Below are 19,272 nucleotides of genomic sequence, written 5' to 3'. Positions count from 1 at the left end.
GGTATTTCTGGGGGGGGGGGGGGATTATTTCGCAGGGAAGGGCCTTGAATGCATTGCCAGTGAACTGGCGCGATATCATTAACTGCCATGCACACACACACACACACAGAGAGCCAGAAAAACACACACCGCTGCACTCTAATCTCGCTCTCCGTTTTTTTTTCTCATCCTTGCAGCAATTGGCGCCTTTCAGCCGGAGTTCGTGGAGAGCATTTCCAACGTGTCCGTGGCCGTCGGACGCGATGCAACCTTCACGTGTCACGTCCGACACTTGGGCGGCTATCGGGTAAGTCATCAGTTAACGCCAGTGCACTGGAAATCCAGCATGCATCGAACTAAGTATTTTCCAAGTGTTTGTCATGTCGAATTTAACATACTTTCCAATAAGGTGGGCTGGCTCAAGGCCGACACCAAGGCCATTCAAGCCATCCACGAGAACGTAATCACGCACAATCCTCGCGTCACGGTCAGTCACTTGGACCAGAACACGTGGAATTTGCATATAAAGGCGGTTTCCGAGGAGGATCGCGGCGGTTATATGTGCCAACTGAACACGGATCCGATGAAGAGTCAGGTGAGTTGATTTGCTAATCAGTAAGATGCACTGACTGACGTATACTTAATAAAATTACGTATACGCACTGTAGTTCGTTTAGTTTTTAATATTGATTACTTTATGGGCGCATTGAAACTGAAGAGAACGATTGAACAATTATATTCAAAAAAAAAAAAATTGGAAAATTGGTTGTATAACTATGATTAGTTTTCTGCCCTGCTTTTCAATTCATATCTCATATATGTATGTACATATTGTTCGCACGACCCTCAATCGGTGAATGTGCACGTTGTGGTGAAAATGATATTCCCATTTTCCGATCCATTCTTTTCATGCGGCATTAAACGGTGGAGGAAAATGCGAATGCATTGAGCTGTTGTACTTGTACCGCTGTTATTGTTTGTTTTCCACCATTTCCCCCCCTTCGATTTCCCACATTTTCCACCTACTTATTCTTCTACTTGTTCGGGGGAAAGGAAAGCGCAGCAAATCGAAAGCGAAAACTATGCGAAAACTGTGGCGAGGGTGGTTGGAGAAGGAAAATGTTGGGGCATATAAATTGGCAGCATCATGCGCGCACACATATAAACATTTTTTTTTGTTTGTTTGTGTGCGTATTTGCGGCATGTGTGCGTGTGTGAATGGGTGTGTCCGCTCACACGTACACTCGTGTGTCCAGCGAAGTGAAGTTTATGGTGCCAATAAAATGTATTTCATGCTTCCTTAATTTTTATTTGCACTTTTACGCTCTTCACAATAACAACAACGGCAGCAGGGTCAAAGTGCACCGCACTGCCTGCCCCCCCCCCCCCCCCCCTTCCTTTTGGCACACCCGCACCGTCCCGTCTTAAACTATTTACCTTGGCTTAGTTTATTCCTAGTTTATTCGACATCACTTCGCTTTACTCGCCATATAAAACACTTTGCCGTTACTCCTGCTTTACGAGCCACTTGCATAATCAGCCAAGGGTACACTGGAGAAAAAAAGTATACAATCATGGTATAGTTAGTCAATGTATTTCAATATATTTTTTTCTATATGTTACTCTTTTATATAAAACAAGTGAGCAATGCAGATTGAGTTATTATTTTAGAATTTCACGGTTCATTAATACAAAATTATAAGAATAAGAGTATATCAAGAGATTAAATTGCATTAAGAAGTATAGAAAGATTTGGGATTTTCTCGCCGTGCACTGGGCTGTGCCCTTGTCCCTTTAGTAATTTGTGATCATTTAAGTGAGTGGAATGAAATCCGGTGCGTGCTAATGTTTTTGTTGGCTGGTATCTTATATATATATATATATTTTTTTTTTTTTCTTATTTTTGGTAATTGTAGATTGGCTTCCTGGACGTCGTGATTCCGCCGGACTTCATCAGCGAGGACACCTCATCCGATGTGATTGTGCCGGAGGGCAGTTCCGTGCGATTGACATGTCGGTGAGTATGTACCGTATATGGTTTTAAATTGTATCCTAGCATTCGTGGGGAATTATTAAAGCACTCTACTTGTTTTAATAAATAGTTTAATAGTAGATCATTTAACAGGATATACCGATTCAATCGTTTCCAGAAATAGGAGTATCATTACATCAACTATTTTCTTATTGACTTAAAGTAATACCCAGTTCAGTTTTGACTTTAGCTGTTAAATGCCAATCTACGTTTCCATCTTTTCCATCTCAACTTTCATTCTCCTTCCGTGTAATAATGTCAACAAATTAAGTGACACTTCATTTCTCTTGATTTAGCACCGAAACTCCTTGGCCACCCTAGGACTAAGCCCGACGACGGGGTATGCTAGTTTTCCGAACAAGTTGAGTCCAAGCCAGCAGGGATTTCGCCTAGACTTCCTTCTTAAGTTGCGTACTTTTTGGAGCCATTTAAAGAGGTCTTGCGACATTAGGGTATTACGAAAAACCGTCTCTAATTTGTGTTCTTGGTTTTTGGGGTGATATTTGTTGGCTGATTTATGAACTTGACCGCAACCACGAAGTGTTGCTCTCTTTTTTTTTTTTTTTTTTTTGTTCAACGATTTAACCGCAAAATGATGAAACGATGGCGATAAGCGCACTTTTCCCGCTTTTCCATGTGTTAATGTGCGAGTGTGGAAAGCTATTAGAGGACTTGTCTGCGAAATTCCTCTTTTGTTTTCTGTTCATTTTTAATGCCACTTAGTGCAAATCCCTTAAAATGAATTCAACTTTTGCGTAACGAGCATTAAAAGCATAGACTGGTAAACTTTAACAAAATTAAACCTTCCTGTTGAGAGTTATTGAAATATTTACATGGTTTTGCGAAGGTACTTGAATAGAAAGAAATAGAATACTAGGTAGTAAATTTGGCGAACGAAATTCAACGTTTCATTCTAAAATAGACAGTCATAATTCCCTTAAAATTTGTTAGATTAAAGACAAAGGACTTCCCTTAAACAAACCCAAGAAGGTCATTTAGCGAGGGCCACTTTGAGAGTTGTTGAAATAAGTTGCTGAACCGTAGTGAAATTTGCTTTGTCTAGCCGTCCTTGGGCCATGCAAATTGCACTTAGTTGGGCTAAAAAAAAAAAAAAAAAAACAGAGAGACTGTCTTGGCCCGACTAAACATGGCCAAGAAACTGCCGCTGACTGCTAACTGTTGTTGGCCCATTGTATTGCTCATGTGTATAGGAGTTTCTGTGTATCTGTGTTCTGGCTGATTTTCTTTTTAGCCATTTTGCATCTGTTTGCGGCATCATAAAAATTTACCACACCCGTGTCTGGTTTGCTGTTGAACAACTGCTGTCTTAACACGCATCTCCACGACATACCCACTACTGCTTGATATTGAAGGGTATGTTGTCTAGACGATTGCTAGATTTTCGTTTTCTAGGACATTAAAAGTGTTTGGGTACATTATTTATGGGTATAATTTAAAGATTTACCGAAGCAGATCCAGATATTTATCAATGAAATATTTTTTACGATATGATATCTATTATAGAGAGAGAGAGAGAGAGTCGAGATGTCGATCAATGTTTCGAAGGGTTTTCAAAGTGCACCACACACTTGAGCGCCTGCTGGCTTCAAGCGTTTTGCCTGCCCGCTTTTCCGCTTTCCCGCCCAGCCTTTGCAATTGCACAAAAGTTTTTGCTTCAACCGAGGCACAATGGAGTCGGAGTCCTTTGGCTGAGAAGCATCGTCATATTAAATTTAATAAGCCACTGAACTTGAATATTTTCCATTTGGCATCTCGGCACTTCCATTTGGCGTTTCCCATTTCCATTTGCCATCAACATTGTGGGGGCGTGGCCAGTTGGTTCATGGTTTATGGATTCCCTAAATGGTTTCCGATCTTGAGGTGCTTGAGCCGCAGTTGAGAACAGAAAGTGTTAACTGAAAAGCAGCCAATTTGAATTCAAAGTGCGAGCATAGGTAAATCCATTTGTGGGCATTTTTGAAATAAAACTATTAGTTCCCAATTTCTTTTTTTTTTTTTTTGGATTCCTCACTGTACTCTTGTCGCATTTGTTGCATTTGCAGGGCTCGCGGTTATCCGGAACCGATTGTCACCTGGCGCCGCGAAGATGGCAACGAAATTGTCCTGAAGGACAATGTGGGCACTAAGACCCTAGGTAAGTATCCAATTTGCAGGACATTTGCGCTTTTCCAGGCTAAATGTATATTTATTGTTCCCGCCTTCTCGTTTCCGCACACCTGCAGCGCCCTCTTTTCGCGGCGAGGTGCTAAAGCTATCAAAGATCTCGAGGAACGAGATGGGCTCCTATCTGTGCATCGCCTCCAACGGAGTACCGCCATCGGTCTCAAAGCGCATCTCCCTCAGCATACACTGTGAGTATTTGCCACCTTCGTTCTGGCACTGCGCCATTAATTAGAGCAGCCTGCGGTTGGTCAACTCTTTTCGGTGTCGGTGTTGGTATTGCATCCCCATCCAAGCCCATCCAAGCCCATCCTTCGCTGCATCCACATCCGCAACCCGTCACATCATCTACCCCATCTACGCCATCATGAACATCAGTCAGCCAGCTGGGTTTTGGCCACGGCAGCTGTGGCGTTCGTACACTGCGATTTTTGGGTAGAGGTGTGAACAATTGGATTACAATTAAAAAGTTCCCATTACAGTATGGATCATTTTCGGTCCTTCAATGTTTATATTGCTAAATATTTTAACGAAGCGGGCTGCTAACTTTATTTGAATTTCGACGACAAACTCCTTCGTTTCTTCGGTGTACGAAAAGCTATCGAGGTAGCGCAAGGAGTAAATGGGCGAATAATGCGGGGGCGGTGTGATAAAAGGCAAACGCCAGAAGACAGAAGGTAAACTCGGGCTGCTCTATGTGCCGTGCTAACTCGATTGTCCTTGTTGTAATCCGTTTAAATCCTGTCACTGATACCGGGCATTACCTGCTTCGTCTTTGCTTGTTGTTTTTTGTTTTTTTTTTTTTGTTTTCTTTTTTTTTTTTTTGCAGGTAGAGATGGGTCTGCCCCTCTTTGGTGGGCCACAGCTTTTTTGTCAAACTGTCTGCAGCACGTGCTCTGCTCCTACTCCCATTTTCCTTCTATTTTTCGCAGCTCCCCTTTTTGCCAGCTTTACCCATCGTTCTGCCATCCCCACCCATGCACTTTTGACTCCACTGCCATGTGGCAGTTCACTCAATCATCAAGGCAGTCACAAGAGGTGTGGCAAGGGCGGCTTTGTGGGTGGCACTGCGTTTGTTTGTCCTGCCCCTGCCCCTGCCCCTGTCTCTCTCTTTCTTCATCGCCCTATTTGATTTTCGGATCGTTTTACAGTGCAGCACTTCTTCTTGGAGTCCACCCTAGGAGTTAGGTGGCAAAATCACGCCTCTTAACATTTTGACATTGTGTTAATGCGGTCTTTAAGCGGCACTGCGTCCATGTGTGTCGGCACAACTTTAACCTTTCGCCTAGAAACAGATTCAATAGCCATTCAATGTACTATAAGAAGTACATTACATTTCACTTTTATATTTAATCTTTTTAACTCTTTTGTAATCCACTTGGTTCTTTCAGAACTAGATATTATATAAAGTTATGCCAATAGGCTTTTTACTGATCAAGGGTGGCAAATGGTAACTTTGCATTTTAGAACCTAACAAGTGTATGTTTTGCAATAATTTCACGATTTGGATTTCAATCAGAGGACTCATTTTTTTTAAAGAGTATTACTGTGGTCGCAAGCATTTGAGTGCAATCTTTTGGACCGCTTGTCAGCAGTAAACAGTCACTGGTTAGCAGTTATCTGCAAGAAGCAGCCGAGGCAGAGACCTGGGAAAACTTTTTGATCAACTCGAGTAGCGAGTTCCCCGCGTTTTGCCCTGATTTCCCTGCAACCATCCACTGTACCCCGTGTTTCCGGTGCGTGTTTACTTTTCCTGTTGCCATTTTGCAACAACTTCCTTGCAATTTGTTTGCCAAAGAGTTGGTGGGTCCGGAAACTTTTGGTGGAGTCAGTTGCACAAGATGGTTCAGTTGCAGATGCCTTGCCGCTGCTGCAAGTAGCTGATAAAAATGCACGGCTAAAAAAGTGATCATCTTGTGGCTGAGAAGAAGATATATGTATATTGTAAAGTTACAACCACACGTGTTTCTAGTGGCTTTTCACCTTGCATTGTTTTGTATAGCTGAAAGATCTTTTTGTGACTTTATTCTTTATTATTCTACTTTAAAGTAGGACACACTTTTTTGCAGTGCTTAAGTCTGCCGCATTTCGTCTTTCCCGCTTCCGTTGCACTGTGTTTTCCGTTCGTCGGCCTATTAGCCGTTTCCCCTAATTAGCTGCACCTATGGGATGTGCAACAGGAACTGGCAGCGTGCTGCATCCCGGCAGCAACATGCAACATCCCGCGCGCAGACTGCCATGTGTGACACTGTATCTTTAACCGGACTGGAAATGCCATCTTTGTCCTTATTTTTCAGTCTTGGTCACGAGGCACGTTTGGTTCCCTGCCTGCCATGCCTGCTTCACTTTTTGTGCAACGCCCCCGTCATGAATTGTAAATCGAAACGACACAGGAAATAAACGCAGCAAAATGAGAAAAATCACGTTCGTTTGAAAGCCACCAAAAGAGTGGAAGAGTAGAGAAAAGAAATGAAACCGACAAACTAGGACCAACTTTCCTCAGAGATCACAGCGCCCTTAAAGCGTCAGATCAGATCATTCGGGGACTTTATTATCCTTTCGATGTATGTTTGTCACTCAGGCAGTTTAGGTCCAATCCTATGCCCGTGAAGCGCACTGTAAGCCGACTAACCGCTTACAGCACGCCTGGGTTCAGAATTTTTGTCACCTTCGGCCAACTCAAGCTCTCTAAAAACAATTGCCCGAAATGCGAGTCTGGTGCTCCAGATTGCTGGGAAATTTTTAGGTTGAAAACTGGGCAAATTCGGGGCGACAGTTGGCAAGGAAAAGAGAGCACATGGGAAAGGTGGGTGGATGGGGTTGGGCGTGTGGCAGCAGTGGCAGGAGTGGCAGCAGCTGACGACGTCATTAGTGCATATTTGTGGCTTTGTTTGCCGCAAAAGCGAGCGAGCTGCAGAGCAGGAGCACCTGGCCAAATGGCTGAATGGCCCAAAGGTGAAAGGTGAAAGGTTGAAAGGTGGCCGTTGGCCAGGCAGGAACATGCTCAGAATAATCATTGCAAAATTGCAAATCGCCCAGCGAAAGTGCCGAGGGACTGCTGCAGGTCCTTTATCCAGCATAAATGCACTGAGGATAGACCCTAAATGTGGCAAGTTTCCAGGACACTTGCCCAATTCACGGATCCCCCGATCCACATATGGATTAAAGCAGCGACAGTCGGTCTAGGAATCACCTTAAAATCGGCCAAAAGCTGGCGACTTTGCCCTTTTTCACTTGGAAAAGTTATGCCATATATTGGAAAATTATAAAACATCATGATTAAAATGTAAACATTAATTCTCAAATTTACTTGTCTTTGCACATTTTGCAATCTATTCAAAGTCAAACAAATTAATACACCTAATATAGTATTGTTTATAAAATCAATTGTCGCTTTATAAAGTTATAAATTTATAGTGTTTAGTGCTTGCATATTGAAGATTTTAAAAAATTGATTATTTTTGGCAAGAAGCAAAATTGCAACCTAGTTATTTTATATGCATAAATGAAATTTAAGAGGGGCTAAACACAAGCGGCTGTAGAGATAGTTGATGGCTCAGACAGAGCGCAGTCGGCCATGTAAATCAATTAAAATCCTCTGGCTGGGAAAGTCCTTGCGCCAGGACGAAACACGAAGTTGCACGCTGCTGGACCAGCAATCAACTATCAATGCACATGGCCGCAAATGTCTTAAGGGCAGGGGCATGTGGGTAGAAGGAAAATGGATGAAGACAATGTGCAATCTGTTAGCTGCGGGGCAGGGTACTCGCATTTCGGTCCACTGGCAGGTTTTACAAAACCACCAATTTTGGTCAGGACCCCAGCCCCGAAATGCCAGTCCCTTTAGGACCCGGACTAAGTGACAATAAATACGAAAGTTGGGCCATCGGCAAAAGAGTTGTCAATGCAGCACCGTTCGACGTCCTCTGCATGAACTGCATTCTGATGAGTTCTGGAAAATGAGTGCAGAAATTTTGGCGGAGGGAAGTCGGGCGAGGAAAAGCGGGAAAAGCCAGGAGAGCGCACACCATCAAATTATGCCACACTCAATTGGCCCTCAAGTGCGCTAGCCAACCTTTGTTCAGCCCTCAAAGGGAGTCCTTTTTGAATGGCCGATGATGGTTGCCACATTGAATGGCATTAGGTAGCATACACAGCAATGTGTATAAAATATTATTATCAAACGTAATATATCGATTTTTGTGTGCTTCCCGCAATGCGATCTTATAGAAGTGGCTTTATTCTAAAATTCCATTTTGAATGTTAATGTGCATTCATTTAATTTGGAACAAATATCATTTGTAAATTCGTTTTTGTTAACGGTCTAAAATTATAAAATATAACAACATTGCATCGCACAAGACAAGATCAAAATATATAGTGATGGGGATATTTGTGATCACCCAGCCCTAAGGTTTCTTGATCAATTGAGTTCTTCTTCCTTCCCAAAGGATCCTTCGTCCTTATCAGCCCCCTCGAGTTCCCGCTTGATCGGATTACCGATTCGTACATTGATGATCCTTTGCTTGTCCTTGCGGCTATGTCCCTTTAATGACTTAACAGTGAAGCCGAGGACAACGCAAGCCACAGTGGCCACGCCCACGCACATCAGAGCCTTGTGGGCGGGGCGCAGATTGCCCAGATTATTGCCCAAGTTCTCCAGGCTGCCCAATCGTCCCAATCCTTTGGGCGCAACTTTAGGCAGAAGTGCCAGCTGATCCGTCAAGTTGGACAGAAACTTTGAGTAGTCCGACATCCTCGACACTGCAGGCAAATGTAATCATCCAAATTAATGACAATCATTATGAATGGGAAATATTAGATGATTGATATTTGATTGATATTTGAGATGATCAATGAAATGTTTATAAAAAACATCATAAATGTGTTGATTGGATTTGGTAAACTCTAGAGAGCATAATTACTTTAATCGAGCTAACCAATCTGAGCCAATTTGATGGCTTCAAGTAAGAACACCTCACCGTGCTGAACCACCTAACTCATACGCAAACCTTCATCTCGTTGCAGTTCATCCGGTCATCCAAGTGCCGAATCAATTAGTCGGCGCACCACTTGGCACTGATGTCCAAATCGAGTGTCACGTCGAAGCCTCGCCCAAATCAATTAACTACTGGATTAAGGACACGGGTAAGTGAGTGCGAGCGGGTGCCGAGACCAGTCTGCCGATATATATATATACATATATATATGTACGGTCATTTATATATGTATATATATGCCTATACGGACAGATGGGTACACACATCTATGCAGATGTCGGGCTCCGGGGCCGAACGCATCATTACTCCAACATCGATTCGAATCGAAGCGCTTGGCATTGTCATTAGTCAGTTGTCAGATTGCGGCACGTTCGCTCGTTGCAGGTGGTGCAGTTTGGTGGCAATGGTCCGGGGATTTCCAGTACTCGAAAGCGGACTGTTTACCCCGGAATATCTAAATTTCATGTCTTTTTAGTACGCCTGTGCGTATTCTTCTAGTTGAGGAGAGGTCACACAAGAACTGATTCTATTCAAAACTTATTTAGTTTTCACTCACCCAAGTTTCCACAGTAGAGTTTCCTTGGGGAAATGTTCTTATTTTTCAACAAAATTATTTCAGATGTGCACTATAGAAGAAAATAAAATGAAATTAGCTTTGTGATCCGTTGGAAATATTTACATTTGACGGATTTCGAGTCACAGCTTACTTTATATTGATATGATTTCTAAGCAAGTTACGCTCTTAGCTATATTTAGAGCTAGGAAGGACAAATCATAGTAATATTATGAATGATGAATTGAATGAAAACCGAATAACATATATGAAAACCATTCATCCACCAGGTGAGATGATTGTGACATCGGGCAAGTATCATGTGCAGGAGAGCTCGCAGTCCATGTACGAGACCAAAATGTCAATGATAGTCAGGAAGTTTCAAAAGGATGATGTCGGATCCTATCGCTGCATTGCCAAAAACTCACTCGGCGAAGTCGACAGCAGTATCCGTTTATACGGTGAGTTTTTCAGCACCTCTTCATCAATGTGCACTAAACGAGGGCCGAACAGCAGAGGTTTAATAATTAAGTGCACTCCTTCGGTTTGATATAAAATACCGAAATTTTTAAAAGAGTGCTATTTAAATGTATTATTTTGGTTCAGTTTGGCAATGTGCAATATGCCTTAAAGATTTGAAATTGTTAATTTTTCTTTTGCTACAATACATTGCTATTTACCTGGCCTCCATTGTTTTGGCCTGGAATCCGCGAAATGGAACGTATTTGCACCTTTGTTTCAATTACATTTTCTCATTCGCGCCTTTGTTTTTTCGTTTTTTTTTTTTCTTTTCTTCCCGCTGCCCTACAGAAATCCCCGGACCGAATCGTAATAAAAATCCGCTGAACGGCGGCGGAAAAGGAGGTGGAGCGGGCGGAAGCCTGGATGCGGATGCCAATGACATTTTGAAGCAGAAACAACAAGTCAAAGTCACTTATCAGCCGGAGGACGAGGAGCTGCAGTACGGATCCGTCGAGGATTTCGAGGCGGAAGGCGGCGAGGGCGGGGGCCTGACGCCGTTATCGCCGCACGTTTACTACACCAGCGGCAATAAACCGGCCACACATAAGCCGGGCAACTCCGGCGGCAATCAGCATCTACATCAGCAGCACCACCATCATCACCACCACAACAACAACAACAACAACCAGCAACACAGTGGTGGGCCAGGTGGTGGCCCAACTGGCGGTGATGCGGGTTCACTTGGTGGCGAAATGGGAGGCATCACCCGCAAGCCACCGCCATATTATGGTGGCAATACGGAAGTGCGAGGCCCCATTGACAACAACGAAATGAGCTCAGGCTCCGGAGACTCGCGATTGTGTCGAGGTCACCACTTACCCATTCTTCTCCTTCCATTCGCGCGGCTCATCCTGGTCAGGAGTTGGCACTGCCGACATACGTTCTTAATGGGCTTGTCGCAGGCTTGCCTGCCCGGACTTTTGCTCAGCCTCTTATAATACGCAGTCTAATGGAACCACCAGTACATTCGACAAGAGAATCAACAACGCATCACTGCAGCGAAGAAAGAAGTGGATCGTAAGGATCGTACTACAAGACATTCAACGAGCACACACACTATCAAGCGAAAAGCTAGTTGTAGTGTGTAACACTCAGTTTAAGGATATCAACACTCATCAACACTTCATCAACACACATATGCATCCGAAACGAACACATACAATGGAGTTAATTGAACGCAGTCTAAAAACTTCGACAACGAAACATAACACACACATTAAAAGGTTTGCAATTCATTAACGATCAGATAACACAAATTATAGTGTGAAGGTCCAAGGTTCTAACTAATTCTAACAACATTCTAACCGATCGTTCAGCAACGACATTTTCACACAGACAGTTTCTCAATCGTAATGAGATCGCGTACATAAAACAAACATGTTGTAGTAGAAAATGTTAAATTGTTTATAACGTAAGTGAAAAACAAAAAAAAACAGGGATGGTAATTTGGACGCATCCATATTTAGTGAATGTATTTGACGCAAGAATTTCTAGTGTTATTGAGACATTTTTAAGGGGGTTGCACGGTTAATGAATCACAGCTAGCCTAAGGTAAAATGGTTCCCAAAAAGCATTTACAGTGTACCGCGGGCACTGAAGAAAAATCAGATTGGGAAATTTGGGTTTTTTTTTTTTTTTTAGAGCAGAAATATGAAATGAGTTTTATACCAAGATGGCGCGATAGGAGAGAAATCACGCTTTGAAGTCCACAACTTTGATTATACTCATTATCAATCAACCCTTTTTTCTATGTTGATTTTTCTCATTTTGTATTTGGTGACTGTCACACCTTCTTGCCAATTTCCAATTTCCCAAACCGATTTACAAAACTCTTGAAAGGTCAATTAATATAGAAAAGTAACACAGAACAAGAGGAACCCAATTTCTTTTGATTTATGCTACTTCCAACTGCCTTTTGTTGATTTGTACAACTTTGATTGACACTTGTGAGGTTCCGCGAACAGGGTGTGAGTTTATGATAAATAGACCCAGAACTTTTTTCTAATTTATTTTTTTTTTTGTCAGCAGATTTGTTAATTGTGTTGCTGCTGTACCTTAAAATATAAAGACATTTCTTATTTTGATGCAAATGTTTTACACACAAACTGTGATGCCCTTTAACCCCATCATGCACAGCTTGTAACCCCTTCTTACCAACTATTTCTTGGTGTTTGCCAAAAGTTTTTCTTTCCTTTTGCTTTATTTCCCAAGTCTTTGCAGAGGAGTGTTTTTTTCTTTATTTATTTTATTTTATTTTTTTTTTTTTTTGTGGCAACGTCTTGTCTTTGCAGCTGAGTATGTGTGTGTTTATGCGTGCTATGTATGTGTGTGTGTGTGTGTTTTTTTTTTCAAATGTGTGTGTGGCAGCTGTGGGGCACAAGTTGTGGACACAGAAAACTCTCGGCTCCCATCTGCGTTGCATTTGCTTTTGATGAATTACTTGCATGTCAGTTAACCACACACACATCACACTCACACAGCTACGTTTTTAATGAAATGAAAACTTTTTGGCAAAGTGAATTTCATTGTAAGCATCCCCAAACCTCGAGACCCCCAAAAACCCAAAACAATCCGCTGCCAGAACTTAAAACTAAAATATAATACAAAAAAAAAAAAAAAAAACAAAGGGGCAGCTACAAATATACGAAACCGCCAAAAGCTGCCACTGATGATGATGATAATAAGATGCTGACAACCGCAGCAACAGCTAAATGAACATCGGCAGCCAAAAGGCGGCAAGAACCCAAATAAACATGTCGCCAAAGCCGAACCAAAATGTGGGAGTGTCTTAGTTACGTTGCTACAAAATTACACGGAAACCCATGAAAAGGGAAGCCAAGCAGCAACGGACAACATCGAGAACTAGTCAACCGGCAGCAACACTTTTCCTGAAGTTGCAACTTGCTGTTTCTACTGCTGCTACTGCTGCTGTTGTTGCTGTTGCTACCATTGTCCATTGATGATATTGTTGCTGCTCGTGTTTATGTTTGTCGGCCTTCTCATGTTGCTACAGGAAAAGCTCTTCCATGCTAACGCCCACGTTGGGCGCCAGATGTGACGAACGGTTTTCCTGCGCTCTGCTCGCTTCGAATTGCATCGGCTAGCTTAGAGAGTTTGTTTGTTCGGCCCGCTCGGGTAAAAGGTCCAACAAATGTCTGAGCAGGCTCCTCCTAACTCTTCAAGAAATCACCAGACATTCGCTGGATTTCCCCTGGAAAGGTCGCAGAAAACATCATAGTTTGATGCTGTGGACGCATGAGTTCCGAGAAGCACATGGCGATCGGCCTCGTTTTGATGCTTGATAGCGCGACTCGCGCCCTTGATTCTTCCGATCCTTCCGACTATCCTCAGTTATGTTTAAAAACTGATTTAATATTTTAAAATTAAAATTTAAAATCCAACATTTTGTTTAGGAATGCAAAAACATACGGCTTGCAAACGTAAGTTGCATACTCTTTATGGTCTTCTGATATTTAGAGCTTCAATTGAACTACTTGAACCATGTAGCCTTGAAAATCAACATAAAATCCATTTTTAGCGTTGCCACACTGACTAATTTTAGGTATGGTGTTGCTGCGGGGTTGTTGCAACTGCTACCAAAGTTGCGGCTGTTCGTTTCACTCGGGAAGTTGCTTCTGCAGCAGCTTCTTTTGTTGTTATCCCTGATGATGCTGCTGCTGCTGTTGCCACATTTGATGCTATTAAAATAGCGCATCCTTTGTTGTCCTTTGTTGCGTTGCGTAAATAGCACAACAAATATACAAATACACAGCAGCAATAATACCAGACAATCATGCACAAAAGGACAATCACAGCGTGAGAAATTATGGTGAATTCGATTTAGTTTAACTGCTATTGTAGATTTTACCAAATATTTTTCAAACATTTTGACTGTCGTTGCACGGCAACTCAGATTTATTGTACTATATAGTACTTGTAATATTTTATCCCCTTTTTTTCCAGTGTACGTGTGCATTTCGGTGCTTATGATTGTTGTGGAGCCACAGTTTGAGTTGTTTTTTGGGGCTTTCCGCGACACTTGTAATCAAGTTTTCCTGCGCACAATGGTGTGTGTGTGCGTGTGAGTCCTGCCGTCTCTGTCAATCCAAGTGTTCTCTTCCTTCGTGGGCGGGGAAAGCAGCATGTTGAGTGGGCGTGGCGGGAGGAGAAGCGCTTAATTGCTCTATTTGATGCCGTCAAATTGTATTTTAATTTCGCATTTCCCTTTTTATCATTCCTTGCTGTTGTGACTGCTGTTCTTAAGTTGGTTTTGTTTTTGGAAAAGAAAATGGGTTTTAATATGCGACGTGGAATCGCTCAAGTGCGTCTCTGCGAATTTTTCTTAAACAAAAAAATTGTTTCATAACAATTATTTTCCTTCAATGATTTTCAATGATTTTCCGAGTCATGCTCTACTTTAATAATAATTCGTAGGCACCTTCCTAGGCCAACCTTATTATCATGACTTATAACTGGCTTCGGCAAAATTTTTTGGTGTCCATTCCTTTGGCGTTCATTTTTTTTTTCAACCGCCTTTGGTTTACTGCGGCTTATTGTGTTATGCAGTGTGGCGAACTTGTATCTATTTAAATTTTGTGTGTGGCAACATGTTTATTTTATAACCCCAAGGCAAGTGGAAAATTCAGGGGGAGTTTGGGAGTTTGCTTCATGTTTGACGGAAGTTTAATTGAATACACCGCTTACTTGATGGTGGCTGGGGATTGGGGCGTGGCAGGGGTAGGGGAAAATGTACTTGTGTGCGTGTGTTGGCCGCAAAACATTTTCCGCATTTTCCGGGAAAAGACAGGACAGCAGCTCGCTAAAACAAATGGCAATCAAGTTGAATTGTTACACACACATAAAGGGGCGTTGAAAGGCGGGGGCATGGATGATACGTTGCGAAAAGTAAAAGGAAAATATATACAGCGAAAATATGAGCAACATAAGTGCGGAGTCTGTCAGCCGCTGGCTGAAATTTACTCAACATTTTTGATTTAATAATGAAATGAGTGTCGGCTTGAATATTCCTTTAAGTGTATATGTATTATGCTGAGGGTGTGAGTATGTGTTTGGTGCGCAGCCTGTGAGTGTGAGTGTATGCACTCTTGTATCCCGGTAAATGGCTTCGCTTTTTTTTTTTAATTAATTCATTGATCTCTTCTCACAAGGTTGGTTCTCAGTTTGGTATAAAAATATTTATTTGCCGATAACATTTTCCACTGATCCAGTTGGTTTACTTGCCTATTCAATACGTTTCTTTGTTTGTTGCATCACGTTTTTAGACACACCCCCCCCCCTTTTCTACGTGTTTTGGCTAAAGCCAATAGCCCAGCTTGAACCAAATTTTTGGCTTGCAGCCGTATCTTTTCATCAGTTTGTGATGACTGCCGGGCGGCCGAGCAAGAAATAAAATTAAACAAATACGAGATAACAAGCCACTCCAGCAGCAGAAATTCAATTACAGCTGCTTCAGGTTGCTGGTTGCAACTAGCAAGTTGCATGTTGCTCGTATGTGTGAGCAGCACTCGAAGAACGCAGGACGATGGACTGAGTTCTCAGCAGTACTTCTCAGCGCTCGGTACTCGGGCCTTTAGGACACTTGACACTGGGCCCCTCTGGCCACATGCTCGAATTGATTTAATTGAAATTTTATTCGAGTCCTGCTCGGAGACCCATTGTGCAACAGTTGTCCTGCTGCAGTATCCTTTGTGCATTTGTTGCATTTTAATTAAGAGCTGCTTTGTACTGTCGCTGGAACAATAAAACCAAATCTAGCCACAACGTCTAAGCAACCCCCTGCGCGTATATATATATATATATAGAAATTTAGGTGGTCATACCGTTATGCTCCGAATAATAGTAATGCCCTAAATATATTGGTTCAGTTTTTCTGAAAACGCTATCAGTTCTGTAGAGTATTGAAAATACTTTCTACAGTTTATTTGTAAAGTAAATCGTTTTTTTTTTTTTTTTTGATCAATCATTTTTCAAAATAAATAATAAAAAAAACACCCCGCGCAAAAGAAGAATTTAATTAAAAATGTTTCTTTTAAAAATGCACTAGAAACCCTTTGATTTTGATCACAGCAGCAGATGACCAGTTCTTTTGGTTTATGTATAAAGCAAATGCTAAATTCGTTTTGGAACTTTGTTAATTAGGGCTTACATTTAATGCAAATCATAGTTATTAAAATGGACTCTACAAGAATCGGAGCCATTAAAGGTTGTTCATATGCTAAGCGGGATATATCTCCCTTTATGGTACTGTACTTATATCAAAAAAAAAAATCGAATTACACAATAACATTATGTGCCATTATAAGCAGAACTAAATGCTGAACGAAAATAAATAAGATAAACTAGAGGAAATGTTATAGAATCCTGGAATCTTTCGACTTTTCACATTATGTATATAGTTTTGTTGTGGCTAAAATCCATTTAAATGTGTAACAAATAATTTTTCATTTCGTTGCTCTTAAATAACTATTAGATTTTAAGCCTAAAATTGTATATAAGACATGATAAAGAAAAGTTAAAGCTAAAAAAAAAAAACTGTATATAGTCAACGAGGATAAACTGTAATGTGTATTTAGGATGGATTTAAGAATCAATCAATGACGTTCACACAAAACAAAAAAAAAACTGAAGCTTAATCAAAGTTCTCTTGATAATCTCACTGAAAAATTTGAGAGCCGCTCTATATAAACCAGCAGTAAACGCATAAAGTAAAGTATATCTTATATATAATTAATAAACAAGCATATATATACAAGACAAATTATATATATTATATGGTAAACGAACAAATTCTACAAATAAAGGACAAAAATATATTTATTAAAATTAATCAGAAAGTTTAAATTTCCAGAGTTTGGGTCGCATGTCAAAGTTTGATCCTAGGAGTTGTAAAAGCTGAATTTTGCATACGACGAGGGGCGTTTGAGGGGTTCTCCAGCTAACAACAGACAAGACAAGACCTCCGACCAGCTGCACCAACAACTTTTCCTCATCCTATCTTTATCTATATTTAGTTGTACAAATCCGAATCTCTCACTCAGAGGCAGGATATCCGTTTCTGCGCCGAGCGGAAGTTGTTGTGAAAATAACACAGCAAATAACTTTTGCCACCGCAATGAGCACTGCACTCCCCCCCCCCTCATCCCTTTCTCCATTAACTTTCCACCTACTCTTGGCCCCTCCGAAAAATCCCACGATTTTCAACACACCCAAGTTGCATCAACTGAGTTGGCATTTATTGGACTTCTGCTACGAGAACGAAAACAATATGTAATAAAACATTTAATTTAATGTATAAATTTTTACCCAGAGTAAAGCTCTGACAAAATAAAAGAACTAAAACTTAACAGATTGCATTTTCTTTAAAAGGAAATTACGGAACTCAATTAGAATCAAAAGAAAACGCAAGACGTAAAAACATTAATTTGAAAACAATATATGTTATGCATTGGCTTTGCGGTTTTATTATTTTATATTTGTCGTGTGTGGAAACCAGCAGGTTTGTTCGAAAATAAGGAATAATAATAATTTAATCATTTTCGTAATTGAATTGGTAGAAAATCTCAGTAGGTGTCTGCTGGTTGGTTGTATCGAATTGAATTTTTCACGATGGCTGCCCATATGCTATTCAATCAACAGGGAAGAAGCTCTAAGGAGCGTATCATTACTTCGCAGCAGAACTGAGATCTTGAGGCTTTCCTACGATATACACGAGATTCCTTTATGTTTGATTGGATCGTGCATAGACGATACTCATCTTATTAATTGTTTACCTTTTCTCGCTTCTTAAAGAATTCTCCTTAAAGCGCGCACACACCTCGGTCCTGATAAGCAAATTTTCTAATCATATTTTAAATACTTTCACTTTCAATCAGTGCTTTTTCAGCGGCTACCCATTTTTGCCACCCCTTTAACCCTTGGCAGCCGTTACGGAATTCAATGGGCCATGACCGACCGCAGCCGTTGGCAAGAATAAAATGAAACAAAAATTATGCAGGGCAGATGGAAAAGTGTCTAAAAAGGGTTGAAGGTACACAGGAGGAAAATTGGGTAACTTAACGGCTTAGATTGCAAAAAAAAAAAAACAAAACTTGTTTCCCATTTTATATGTTGGATCATATGTATTTTGTTCCGTGTCGCTTCGCCACTTCAAGTCTTGGCTATAAACATTTTTATAACGTGGAAATAATAGTTTTTCTGTCTGTAAGCCAGCCACAGCGTCTTTGCTATCAAAAATTGACTTTTAATGAAAACAATTGAAAATTCTCGGTGTCTATGTGCCGGGTCCGAAAATGTTTTCCCATGCGAAAGCCACGGGATACTTGTCTCAACTGCCGACGTACTGCTCAACTGGCCAAAACTGGCTGCGGTTATTAATTTCAATTAAAGCATTTAACCGAAGAGCCCACCGACTTTTGTTTACCCAACCTGCCCCGCCCCTAGACAGCATTAATTAAGGCGGGAAAGTGGCGGAGTTTCTGGGGGAAATTCCAGGCCATAGGTGCTGTGCTATTCAACGGACTAATAAAGTTGATTCGACCGAGATTTTCAGGACCATCAAGCAATTCTCAAGCAAAAGGAGAAGCCGAAGATCTGTCAGCTTCCTGATAATATCGTATTTCACGAAATCATCAAATTAGCCAGTAGTCAAGAGCAGAGACTGCAGTGCCAACAGCATTTAAAGTCCGTCCAACAAACGGCAAATAAACAAACAGATGCAGGGAAAATTCTGGGGCCAATGTGCAGGGTGGAAAATTAAGAAAACCGGGGCAGAGAAAATTCAAGAGACCATTTATAGGAAGCAGACAGCAGACGGCGACAAGAGAAAGAGTCTGGTCTGGTCTGGGCTGGCTTTTTGGTTTTCACTGGCTTGGGCAGCAAACTAATGTCGGGCACACGCGTATACCAAAGTAGATGTGGTTTATTTTGTTGAATGTATACCTGCATTTTGTATTTAGAAATATATATAATATGATATTCGAATAATA

The 19,272-nt window shown here is 41.3% G+C and overlaps 2 protein-coding genes and 1 long non-coding RNA gene across 6 annotated transcripts in view; 1 reads left to right on the top strand and 2 right to left on the bottom strand.

Moving 5' to 3' along the window:
• Positions 1-16,963, top strand: part of DIP-alpha (Dpr-interacting protein alpha) — a 64,405-nt gene extending 47,442 nt beyond the window's left edge. For 2 of the 3 annotated variants that reach the window (NM_001272288.2, NM_166976.3), the window contains 8 exons: positions 177-286; positions 389-574; positions 1,896-1,996; positions 4,075-4,166; positions 4,255-4,383; positions 9,221-9,340; positions 10,036-10,206; positions 10,556-12,871. In NM_001272288.2, coding sequence (NP_001259217.1) covers positions 539-574; positions 1,896-1,996; positions 4,075-4,166; positions 4,255-4,383; positions 9,221-9,340; positions 10,036-10,206; positions 10,556-11,205 — 1,299 coding nt within the window. In that variant the 5' untranslated portion in view covers positions 177-286; positions 389-538 and the 3' untranslated portion in view covers positions 11,206-12,871. Of the gene's footprint in view, positions 1-176; positions 287-388; positions 575-1,895; positions 1,997-4,074; positions 4,167-4,254; positions 4,384-9,220; positions 9,341-10,035; positions 10,207-10,555 lie in introns of all 3 variants that reach the window. The other variant, NM_001272289.1, reaches the window with a different exon arrangement.
• Positions 1,421-19,272, bottom strand: part of lncRNA:CR44999 (long non-coding RNA:CR44999) — a 149,629-nt gene continuing 131,777 nt past the window's right edge. Inside the window, exon 4 of the long non-coding RNA NR_123782.1 lies at positions 1,421-1,530. This is a non-coding gene — a long non-coding RNA (long non-coding RNA:CR44999). The remainder of the gene's footprint in view (positions 1,531-19,272) is intronic.
• Positions 8,451-9,892, bottom strand: CG13021 (uncharacterized protein). 2 transcript variants are annotated; one of them, NM_130711.3, is made up of 3 exons: positions 9,872-9,892; positions 9,749-9,818; positions 8,451-8,956 (listed from the first exon to the last, which is right to left on the bottom strand). In NM_130711.3, the coding sequence occupies exon 3, from the start codon at positions 8,946-8,948 to the stop codon at positions 8,616-8,618; it is 333 nt and encodes a 110-aa protein (NP_570067.1). In that variant the 5' UTR covers positions 8,949-8,956; positions 9,749-9,818; positions 9,872-9,892; the 3' UTR covers positions 8,451-8,615. The 2 variants fall into 2 exon arrangements, with proteins under 2 accessions (NP_570067.1, NP_726872.1); NM_166977.2 differs by lacking the exon at positions 9,872-9,892 and having other exon boundaries at positions 9,749-9,853.

Source organism: Drosophila melanogaster, chromosome X, assembly GCF_000001215.4.
Source record: "Drosophila melanogaster chromosome X".
Taxonomy (NCBI): domain Eukaryota; kingdom Metazoa; phylum Arthropoda; class Insecta; order Diptera; family Drosophilidae; genus Drosophila; species Drosophila melanogaster.
Note: the sequence above shows the minus strand (reverse complement) of the source record. Positions and strands in the feature narration are given on the sequence as shown.

Excerpts from the sequence above, each read along its gene's own strand:
- CG13021 (NM_130711.3), bottom strand. The coding sequence starts at position 8,948 with ATGTCGGACTACTCAAAGTTTCTGTCCAACTTGACGGATCAGCTGGCA.